Raw genomic sequence first — 11,429 nt, forward strand, 5'->3', positions numbered from 1 at the left:
CTTTGCTAACCGTCTTTACCCCCCCTTGTTCGCCTTTGCTAACCGACTTTACACCCCCTTGTTCCACTTTGCTAACCGTCTTTACCCCCCTTGTTCACATTTGCTAACCGTCTTTACCCCCCTTGTTCGCCTTTGCTAACCGTCTTTACCCCCCTTGTTCCCCTTTGCTAACCGTCTTTACCCCCCTTGTTCCCCTTTGCTAACTCTTTACCCCCCCCTTGTTCGCCTTTGCTAACCGTCTTTACCCCCCTTGTTCGCCTTTGCTAACCGTCTTTACCCCCCTTGTTCCCCTTTGCTAACTGTCTTTACCCCCCCTTGTTCGCCTTTGCTAACCGTCTTTACCCCCCTTGTTCGCCTTTGCTAACCGTCTTTACCCCCTTGTTCACCTTTGCTAACCGTCTTTACCCCCCTTGTTCGCCTTTGCTAACCGTCTTTACCCCCCTTGTTCCCCTTTGCTAACTGTCTTTACCCCCCTTGTTCGCCTTTGCTAACCGTCTTTACCCCCCTTGTTCGCCTTTGCTAACCGTCTTTACCCCCCCTTGTTCGCCTTTGCTAACCGTCTTTACCCCCCTTGTTCCCCTTTGCTAACCGTCTTTACCCCCCCTTGTTCCCCTTTGCTAACCGTCTTTACCCCCCCTTGTTCGCCTTTGCTAACCGTCTTTACCCCCCCTTGTTCCCCTTTGCTAACCGTCTTTACCCCCCTTGTTCCCCTTTGCTAACCGTCTTTACCCCCCCTTGTTCACCTTTGCTAACCGTCTTTACCCCCCTTGTTCGCCTTTGCTAACCGTCTTTACCCCCCCTTGTTCCCCTTTGCTAACCGTCTTTACCCCCTTGTTCGCCTTTGCTAACCGTCTTTACCCCCCTTGTTCGCCTTTGCTAACCGTCTTTACCCCCCTTGTTCGCCTTTGCTAACCGTCTTTACCCCCCCCTTGTTCGCCTTTGCTAACCGTCTTTACCCCCCTTGTTCCCCTTTGCTAACCGTCTTTACCCCCCCTTGTTCGCCTTTGCTAACCGTCTTTACCCCCCTTGTTCCCCTTTGCTAACCGTCTTTACCCCCCTTGTTCCCCTTTGCTAACCGTCTTTACCTCCCTTGTTCCCCTTTGCTAACCGTCTTTACCCCCTTGTTCCCCTTTGCTAACCGTCTTTACCCCCCTTGTTCCCCTTTGCTAACCGTCTTTACCCCCCTTGTTCCCCTTTGCTAACCGTCTTTACCCCCCCTTGTTCCCCTTTGCTAACCGTCTTTACCCCCCCTTGTTCGCCTTTGCTAACCGTCTTTACCCCCCTTGTTCGCCTTTGCTAACCGTCTTTACCCCCCTTGTTCCCCTTTGCTAACCGTCTTTACCTCCCCTTGTTCGCCTTTGCTAACCGTCTTTACCCCCCTTGTTCCCCTTTGCTAACCGTCTTTACCCCCCCTTGTTCCCCTTTGCTAACCGTCTTTACCCCCCTTGTTCCCCTTTGCTAACCGTCTTTACCCCCCCTTGTTCGCCTTTGCTAACCGTCTTTACCCCCCCTTGTTCCCCTTTGCTAACCGTCTTTACCCCCCTTGTTCCCCTTTGCTAACCGTCTTTACCCCCCCTTGTTCGCCTTTGCTAACCGTCTTTACCCCCCTTGTTCGCCTTTGCTAACCGTCTTTACCCCCCTTGTTCCCCTTTGCTAACCGTCTTTACCCCCTTGTTCCCCTTTGCTAACCGTCGTTACCCCCCCTTGTTCACCTTTGCTAACCGTCTTTACCCCCTTGTTCCCCTTTGCTAACCGTCGTTACCCCCCTTGTTCCCCTTTGCTAACCGTCTTTACCCCCCCTTGTTCCCCTTTGCTAACCGTCTTTACCCCCCTTGTTCACCTTTGCTAACCGTCTTTACCCCCCTTGTTCGCCTTTGCTAACCGTCTTTACCCCCCTTGTTCCCCTTTGCTAACCGTCTTTACCCCCCTTGTTCGCCTTTGCTAACCGACTTTACCCCCCCTTGTTCCCCTTTGCTAACCGTCTTTACCCCCCTTGTTCGCCTTTGCTAACCGACTTTACCCCCCCTTGTTCCCCTTTGCTAACCGTCTTTACCCCCCTTGTTCGCCTTTGCTAACCGTCTTTACCCCCCCCTTGTTCGCCTTTGCTAACCGACTTTACCCCCCCTTGTTCCCCTTTGCTAACCGTCTTTACCCCCCTTGTTCGCCTTTGTTAACCGTCTTTACCCCCCTTGTTCCCCTTTGCTAACCGTCTTTACCCCCCCCTTGTTCGCCTTTGCTAACCGTCTTTACCCCCCTTGTTCGCCTTTGCTAACCGTCTTTACCCCCCTTGTTCCCCTTTGCTAACCGTCTTTACCCCCCTTGTTCGCCTTTGCTAACCGTCTTTACCCCCCTTGTTCGCCTTTGCTAACCGTCTTTACCCCCCTTGTTCGCCTTTGCTAACCGTCTTTACCCCCCTTGTTCGCCTTTGCTAACCGTCTTTACCCCCTTGTTCGCCTTTGCTAACCGTCTTTACCCCCCTTGTTCGCCTTTGCTAACCGTCTTTACCCCCCTTGTTCGCCTTTGCTAACCGTCTTTACCCCCCCTTGTTCGCCTTTGCTAACCGTCTTTACCCCCCTTGTTCCCCTTTGCTAACCGTCTTTACCCCCCCTTGTTCCCCTTTGCTAACCGTCTTTACCCCCCCTTGTTCGCCTTTGCTAACCGTCTTTACCCCCCCTTGTTCCCCTTTGCTAACCGTCTTTACCCCCCTTGTTCCCCTTTGCTAACCGTCTTTACCCCCCCCTTGTTCACCTTTGCTAACCGTCTTTACCCCCCTTGTTCGCCTTTGCTAACCGTCTTTACCCCCCTTGTTCCCCTTTGCTAACCGTCTTTACCCCCTTGTTCACCTTTGCTAACCGTCTTTACCCCCCTTGTTCGCCTTTGCTAACCGTCTTTACCCCCCTTGTTCACCTTTGCTAACCGTCTTTACCCCCCCTTGTTCGCCTTTGCTAACCGTCTTTACCCCCCTTGTTCCCCTTTGCTAACCGTCTTTACCCCCCCTTGTTCGCCTTTGCTAACCGTCTTTACCCCCCTTGTTCCCCTTTGCTAACCGTCTTTACCCCCCCTTGTTCCCCTTTGCTAACCGTCTTTACCTCCCTTGTTCCCCTTTGCTAACCGTCTTTACCCCCTTGTTCCCCTTTGCTAACCGTCTTTACCCCCCTTGTTCCCCTTTGCTAACCGTCTTTACCCCCCTTGTTCCCCTTTGCTAACCGTCTTTACCCCCTTTGTTCCCCTTTGCTAACCGTCTTTACCCCCCCTTGTTCCCCTTTGCTAACCGTCTTTACCCCCCCTTGTTCGCCTTTGCTAACCGTCTTTACCCCCCTTGTTCGCCTTTGCTAACCGTCTTTACCCCCCTTGTTCCCCTTTGCTAACCGTCTTTACCCCCCCTTGTTCGCCTTTGCTAACCGTCTTTACCCCCCTTGTTCCCCTTTGCTAACCGTCTTTACCCCCCCTTGTTCCCCTTTGCTAACCGTCTTTACCCCCCTTGTTCCCCTTTGCTAACCGTCTTTACCCCCCCTTGTTCGCCTTTGCTAACCGTCTTTACCCCCCTTGTTCGCCTTTGCTAACCGTCTTTACCCCCCTTGTTCCCCTTTGCTAACCGTCTTTACCCCCTTGTTCCCCTTTGCTAACCGTCGTTACCCCCCCTTGTTCACCTTTGCTAACCGTCTTTACCCCCTTGTTCCCCTTTGCTAACCGTCGTTACCCCCCCTTGTTCCCCTTTGCTAACCGTCTTTACCCCCCCTTGTTCCCCTTTGCTAACCGTCTTTACCCCCCCTTGTTCGCCTTTGCTAACCGTCTTTACCCCCCCTTGTTCGCCTTTGCTAACCGTCTTTACCCCCTTGTTCACATTTGCTAACCGTCTTTACCCCCCCTTGTTCCCCTTTGCTAACCGTCTTTACCCCCCTTGTTCCCCTTTGCTAACCGTCTTTACCCCCTTGTTCACCTTTGCTAACCGTCTTTACCCCCCTTGTTCCCCTTTGCTAACCGTCTTTACCCCCTTGTTCACCTTTGCTAACCGTCTTTACCCCCCTTGTTCACCTTTGCTAACCGTCTTTACCCCCTTGTTCACATTTGCTAACCGTCTTTACCCCCTTGTTCACCTTTGCTAACCGTCGTTACCCCCCCCCTTGTTCCCCTTTGCTAACCGTCTTTACCCCCCTTGTTCCCCTTTGCTAACCGTCTTTACCCCCCCTTGTTCACCTTTGCTAACCGTCTTTACCCCCTTGTTCGCCTTTGCTAACCGTCTTTACCCCCCTTGTTCGCCTTTGCTAACCGTCTTTACCCCCCTTGTTCCCCTTTGCTAACCGTCTTTACCCCCTTGTTCACCTTTGCTAACCGTCTTTACCCCCCCTTGTTCGCCTTTGCTAACCGTCTTTACCCCCCTTCTTCCCCTTTGCTAACTGTCTTTACCCCCCCCTTGTTCGCCTTTGCTAACCGTCTTTACCCCCCCCGTTCCCCTTTGCTAACTGTCTTTACCCCCCCTTGTTCACCTTTGCTAACCGTCTTTACCCCCCCTTGTTCCCCTTTGCTAACCGTCTTTACCTCCCTTGTTCCCCTTTGCTAACCGTCTTTACCCCCCTTGTTCCCCCTTTACTAACCATCTTTACCCCCCCTTGTTCGCCTTTGCTAACCGTCTTTACCCCCTTTGCTAACCATCTTTACCCCCTTGTCCCCCTTTGCTAACCATCTTTACCCCCTTGTTAGCCTTTGCTAACCGTCTTTACCCCCCTTGTTCCCCTTTGCTAACCGTCTTTACCCCCTTGTCCCCCTTTGCTAACCATCTTTACCCCCTTGTTCCCCTTTGCTAACCGTCTTTACCCCCCTTGTTCCCCTTTGCTAACTGTCTTTACCTCCCTTGTTCCCCTTTGCTAACCGTCTTTACCCCCCTTGTTCCCCTTTGCTAACCGTCTTTACCTCCCTTGTTCCCCTTTGCTAACCATCTTTACCCCCCTTGTTCCCCTTTGCTAACCGTCTTTACCTCCCTTGTTCCCCTTTGCTAACCGTCTTTACCCCCCTTGTTCGCCTTTGCTAACCGTCTTTACCCCCCTTGTTCCCCTTTACTAACCATCTTTACCCCCCTTGTTCCCCTTTGCTAACCGTCTTTACCCCCCTTGTTCCCCTTTGCTAACCGTCTTTACCCCCCTTGTTCCCCTTTGCTAACCATCTTTACCCCCCTTGTTCCCCTTTGCTAACCGTCTTTACCCCCTCACTCGCAGGACGCCCAGATCTATTACAACCTGACCCGGCTACAGAACGAGCTACTGGAGTTCGCAGACAACTTCCTTCACCCAGATGACGAGGTGAGTCCTGTGGACTTTTTTTCCCCGCTTCCCCCCCCACCACCACCACCACCCCCATCCTGGGCTGCTGGTCACTCTAGAAGCCTTTGCCTTACTCTCTGCCCCTTCCGGCAGTGACCCGTTCGATCACTTGACGCTCCTGCAGACAGATATTGATCCGAGATCGTTTCAGAGAGGATGTGGGTACGATAGAAAGGGTGCAGAGGAGATTTACCAGGATGTTGCCTGGATTGGGGAACGTGCCTTATGAGAATAGGTTGAGTGAACTCGGCCTTTTCTCCTCGGAGCGACGGAGGATGAGAGGTGACCTGATAGAGGGGTACAAGATGATGAGAGGCATTGATCGTGTGGATAGTCAGAGGCTTTTCCCCCAGGGCTGAAATGGCTAGCATAATAGGGCACAGATTTCTGTGCCGTAGATTTCTGTGTTCTCCAGTCCGGATGCAGGGTCTCGTCCCAGAACGCGGACAGTTTACTGCCCCTCCGCAGCTGCTGCTGCCGCCTGGCCTGCCGGGGGTCCCTCCGGCGTTTTTTCCCTCCGCTCCCGGGCCCTCTGGAGGGGTCCCGAGCTGGAAGAGGGGTGGTGCTGTGGGCAAGCTCGGAGTCTCCCGCCTGGCTGGCAAAGCGGGCTCTGCCCGGCTCCGAGTATTACTCGGAAGGGTGGTGGGATGGCGTAACACCGGTTCGATTCCTGCCGCTGCCTGTCAGGAGATCGCACGTTCTCCCCCCTCGACCGCGTGGGATCCCCCCCACGTTCCGCAGGCGTTACCGGTTAGTAGGTCACGTGGGTGTAATCGGGTGGCGCTGGCCCCTTGGGCCTCTTCCCTAGAACATTGTAGCAACGTACAGACCCCTTAACGGACTCGTACGATTGGCTGCCTCCAGCCTGTCGACCTGCGTGACAACTTTGAGGGATGGGTGGGTGCGGACCCCAAGATCCCTCTGCCCCACGGTGTCTCCAACCTTGCGGCATGGCGGTGCCGTCACAAGCCCACCTGGCTTCACCTACAATCCACGCGCACACAGAGTGGGACTCGGGTTTAAATCGGTGGGATGCTGGGGGGGGCAACACAAAGAGCCTGTATCCCACGCTGCAGGAGCTGGGCCGGGTCGGGCAGCATCTGCGGAGGCGAGTGAAGGGTGGACGTTTCGGGCCGTGACACTTTTCGGGACTGGAGAGGAAGGGGGCGAGAAGACAGATTGAAAATAGGTGTGGGGGGAGGGGATGGGTGGGAAAGGTCAAGGGCTGGAGAGGGAGGAATCTGATAAGGAGAGGAGAGTGTAGGACAAAGGGAAGGGGAGGTGAGAGGGGGTAAAAGATCAGAATGGGGAATCGGGGGGAGAGGGGGGGGAAGGACAAATGCCACCGGGTCACGAAGAGGAGCGGGGTTTGTGTGTTTCTGCCCCCATGCCACCCACTTTCCATTTGTGCCAGCAGATGGAGGTGTCGGACGAGCCGGTGTCCGAGGGGCAGGGGGGGACCTCGGACTCGGAGTTCGAGGGGATAGGGGACTACGAGGAGGCGATCCTCGCCGACTGGTGGCAGGTGCCGAAGCAGAAGGGCGACGTGGACGATGTGGCGGAGTAGCCGCGGACAGCCCGGGCCCGCGGGACTGGAAACACCCCCCCCCACCCCCCTTGGACTCCGCTGCGGGGGCAGTGAGGAGGGGGGCCGAGAGAGGAGCGTGCGTCGTCTTCCCCCGGGAGGCTGAGTTGGGAGGAGGGGTCCTGGCGCCCCGGAGAAAAAGAGTTCTGGAGTTTTGCAGAGCCAGGTCGCACTCGAAAACCCTCGCTGGCTGATCAACCACCCTGCATCTCCCAAGTCGGATTCAGATCATTCTGCCCATCGAGGCTGTTCCCCCCATCCCATCATCCCTCTCAACCCGGTTCCTGCCTTCTCCCCGTCATCTTTAACGCCATGACTAATCAAGAACCTATCAACCTCCGCTTTAGACGTATCCTTTAACTCTGCCTCCACAGCCGTCTGTGGCAATGAATACCAAAGTTTCACCACCTTCTGGCTGAAGAAATTCCTCCTCATCTTGGTTCTAAAGGGACGTCCCTCAATTCTGAGGCTGTGCCCTCTGGTCCTAGACTCCCCCACTACAGGAAACATCCTCTCCACATCCACTCTACCTGTGCCCTCTGGTCCTAGACTCCCCCACTATAGGAAACATCCTCTCCACATCCACTCTATCTGTGTCCTCTGGTCCTAGACTCCCACACTATAGGAACCACCCTCTCCACATCCACTCCATCTGTGTCCTCTGGTCCTAGACTCCCCCCACTACAGGAATCATCCTCTCCACATCCACTCTATCTGTGTCCTCTGGTCCTAGACCCCCCCACTATAGGAAACATCCTCTCCACATCCACTCTATCTGTGTCCTCTGGACCTAGACTCCCCCACTATAGGAAACATCCTCTCCACATCCACTCTGTCTGTGTCCTCTGGTCCCAGACTCCCCCACTATAGGAAACATCCTCTCCACATCCACTCTGTCTGTGTCCTCTGGTCCGAGACTCCCCACTATAGGAATCATCCTCTCCACATCCACTCTATCTGTGTCCTCTGGTCCTAGACTCCCCCACTGTAGGAAACATCCTCTCCACATCCACTCTATCTGTGTCCTCTGGTCCTAGACTCCCCCACTACAGGAAACATCCTCTCCACATCCAATCTATCTGTGTCCTCTGGTCCTAGACTCCCCCACTATAGGAAACATCCTCTCCACATCCACGCTATCTGTGTCCTCTGGTCCTAGACTCCCCCACTATAGGAAACATCCTCTCCACATCCACTCTGTCCAAGCTTTTCAATATTCGAGGTTCTCCCCCCCGTTCTTCTAAACTCCAGCTGTCAGAAACTTCACCTATGTTAACTCTTTCATTCCTGGGAGCAATCTCACGAATCTCTCCAAAGACCAGCACACCCTTTCTGAGTTTCGGGGCCCAAAACCGCTTGCAATTCTGCCTAAGGAGGTCTGCCCAATGCCTTAAGAAGCTTCAGCTACGACAAGGGCGGTCATTCTGCGATGCTCAACGAGTGAGTCAGTTTCTCCCCTCGCTTCCAGAAACCCGATTCCTGCCCCGCGCTGTTACTTGGCCCGCGCCCAGCGTTCTGCGGCGGAGATGGGCAGAGCCCGCCCGGGGGGTGGTCTACGGCGACGCGGTGCACTGGAGGGTTGAAGCTGGGCATTCCAGCCCCACCCTCGGGCACCGGCCGCCTGTGGAGGCTCGGGCTGGATGGGGGGAGATGCCCTGGTTCTCCGACAACGTCCACGGCCCCTTCTGCGAGGGTCAGGGTGGAGGGGCAGCACCTCATATTCCGTCTGGGTACCCTCCACCCTGACGGCATGAATGTCAATTTCTCCAACTTCTGGGTAACTTTTCCCCTTCCCCCCCTTCCTCATCCCACCCTCTTACCTCTTCTCCTCACCTGCCCATCACCTCTGGGGTCCCTCCACCTTCCCTTTCTCCCACGGTCCACTCTCCTCTCCTGTCAGATTCCTTCCTCTCCAGCCCTTTACCTTCCCCACCCATCACCTCCCCCTGGTGTCCCTCCTCCTTCCCTTTCTCCCACGGTCCACTCTCCTCTCCTATCAGATTCCTTCCTCTCCAGCCCTTTACCTTTCCCACCCATCACCTCCCCCTGGTGTCCCTCCTCCTCCCCTTCCTCCCACGGTCCACTCTCCTCTCCTGTCAGATCCCTTCCTCTCCAGCCCTTTACCTTTCCCACCCATCACCTCCCCCTGGTGTCCCTCCTCCTCCCCTTTCTCCCCACAGTCCACTCTCCTCTCCTGTCAGATTCCTTCCTCTCCAGCCCTTTACCTCTCCCACCCATCACCTCCCCCTGGTGTCCCTCCACCTTCCCTTTCTCCCACGGTCCACTCTCCTCTCCTGTCAGATTCCTTCCTCTCCAGCCCTTTACCTCTCCCACCCATCACCTCCCCCTGGTGTCCCTCCTCCTCCCCTTTCTCCCACGGTCCACTCTCCTCTCCGATCAGATTCCCCCCTCTCCAGCCCTTTACCTTCCCCACCCATCACCTCCCCCTGGTGTCCCTCCTCCTCCCCTTCCTCCCACGGTCCACTCTCCTCTCCTGTCAGATTCCTTCCTCTCCAGCCCTTTACCTCCCCCTGGTGTCCCTCCTCCTCCCCTTCCCCCCCACGGTCCACTCTCCTCTCCTGTCAGATTCCTTCCTCTCCAGCCCTTTACCTCCCCCTGGTGTCCCTCCTCCTCCCCTTCCCCCCACGGTCCACTCTCCCCTCCTATCAGATTCCTTCCTCTCCAGCCCATCACCTCCCCCTGGTGTCCCTCCTCCTCCCCTTCCCCCCACGGTCCACTCTCCCCTCCTATCAGATTCCTTCCTCTCCAGCCCATCACCTCCCCCTGGTGTCCCTCCTCCTCCCCTTCCCCCCACGGTCCACTCTCCTCTCCTGTCAGATTCCTTCCTCTCCAGCCCTTTACCTTTCCCACCCATCACCTCCCCCTGGTGTCCCTCCCCCTCCCCTTCCTCCCATGATCCGCTCTCCTCTCCTGTCAGATTCCTTCCTCTCCAGCCCTTTACCTTCCCCACCCATCACCTCCCCCCGGTGTCCCCTTTCTCCCATAATCGTCTTCCCTCCTATCAAAATTCCTACTCCATCCCTTAACTTTTCCACCCATCTCCCCCACCCACCTGGCTTCACCTATCACCTTCTAGCTACCCTCCTTCCCCTCCCTCGCTGCCCCACCTTCTCATTCCCTCCCTTCCCACTTCCTTTCCAGCCCTGATGAAGGGCCTCGGCCCGGTACGCTGACCAGTTATTCATCTCCATAGATGCTGCCTGACCAGCTGAGTTTCTCCAGCCTTTTGAGTGAGTGAGTGTGTGTGTGAGAGAGAGAGAGAGAGAGAGAGAGAGAAGGTGTGTGTGTGTGAGAGAGAGTGTGTGTGTGAGAGAGAGTGTGTGTGTGAGAGAGAGTGTGTGTGTGAGAGAGAGTGTGTGTGTGAGAGAGAGTGTGTGTGTGAGAGAGAGAGTGTGTGTGTGAGAGAGAGAGGGTGTGTGTGAGAGAGAGAGGGTGTGTGTGAGAGAGAGAGGGGGTGTGTGTGAGAGAGAGAGGGTGTGTGAGAGAGAGAGAGGGTGTGTGTGACAGAGAGAGAGAGGGTGTGTGTGACAGAGAGAGAGAGGGTGTGTGTGACAGAGAGAGAGAGGGTGTGTGTGACAGAGAGAGAGAGGGTGTGTGTGAGAGAGGGTGTGTGTGAGAGAGGGTGTGTGTGAGAGAGGGTGTGTGTGAGAGAGTGTGTGTGAGAGAGTGTGTGAGAGAGAGAGAGTGTGTGTGAGAGGGAGAGTGTGTGTGAGAGAGAGAGGGTGTGTGTGAGAGAGAGAGGGTGTGTGTGAGAGAGAGAGAGTGTGTGAGAGAGAGAGAGTGTGTGTGAGAGAGAGAGTGTGTGAGAGAGAGAGGGTGTGTGAGAGAGAGAGGGTGTGAGGGAGAGAGAGTGTGTGAGAGAGAGAGGGTGTGTGAGAGAGAGAGGGTGTGTGAGAGAGAGAGGGTGTGAGGGAGAGAGAGTGTGAGAGAGAGAGAGGGTGTGTGTGAGAGAGAGTGTGTGAGAGAGAGGGTGTGTGAGAGAGAGAGGGTGTGAGGGAGAGAGAGTGTGTGAGAGAGAGAGGGTGTGTGAGAGAGAGAGGGTGTGAGAGAGAGAGAGGGTGTGAGGGAGAGAGAGTGTGAGAGAGAGAGGGTGTGTGAGAGAGAGAGAGAGGGTGTGTGTGAGAGAGAGAGTGTGTGTGAGAGAGAGAGAGAGAGAGGGTGTGTGTGAGAGAGAGTGTGTGTGAGAGAGAGGGTGTGTGTGTGAGAGAGAGAGGGTGTGTGTGTGAGAGAGAGAGGGTGTGTGTGAGAGAGAGAGAGGGTGTGTGTGAGAGAGAGAGAGGGTGTGTGTGAGAGAGAGAGGGTGTGTGTGAGAGAGAGAGAGTGTGTGTGTGAGAGAGAGAGTGTGTGAGAGAGAGAGAGAGAGTTACTCCGTCAGAGCTTGGAGAGTTCTGCGTGTCAGGGCTTGGGCTAAATGTTTCAGTCAGCTGCTTCAATCCTCGTTGCGTATTGAGAGGCTTTCAGGTTCATTCCGGAGATCTGAACGTCAGTCAATAAAAACGGCCACC

General features: G+C 55.4%; 1 protein-coding gene across 2 annotated transcripts in view; it reads left to right on the forward strand.

Annotated features, from left to right (window-relative positions):
• Positions 1–8,044, forward strand: part of LOC132385614 (endoplasmic reticulum protein SC65-like) — a 52,446-nt gene extending 44,402 nt beyond the window's left edge. The window contains exons 6-7 of one of the 2 annotated variants that reach the window (XM_059957787.1): positions 5,214–5,297; positions 6,733–8,044. In XM_059957787.1, the coding sequence (XP_059813770.1) occupies positions 5,214–5,297; positions 6,733–6,885 (237 nt within the window). In that variant the 3' untranslated portion in view covers positions 6,886–8,044. The remainder of the gene's footprint in view (positions 1–5,213; positions 5,298–6,732) is intronic. The other variant, XM_059957788.1, reaches the window with a different exon arrangement.
• Positions 8,045–11,429: the final 3,385 nt, after the last annotated feature.

This window comes from Hypanus sabinus, assembly GCF_030144855.1.
Source record: "Hypanus sabinus isolate sHypSab1 chromosome X1 unlocalized genomic scaffold, sHypSab1.hap1 SUPER_X1_unloc_17, whole genome shotgun sequence".
NCBI classification, from domain to species: Eukaryota; Metazoa; Chordata; class Chondrichthyes; order Myliobatiformes; family Dasyatidae; genus Hypanus; species Hypanus sabinus.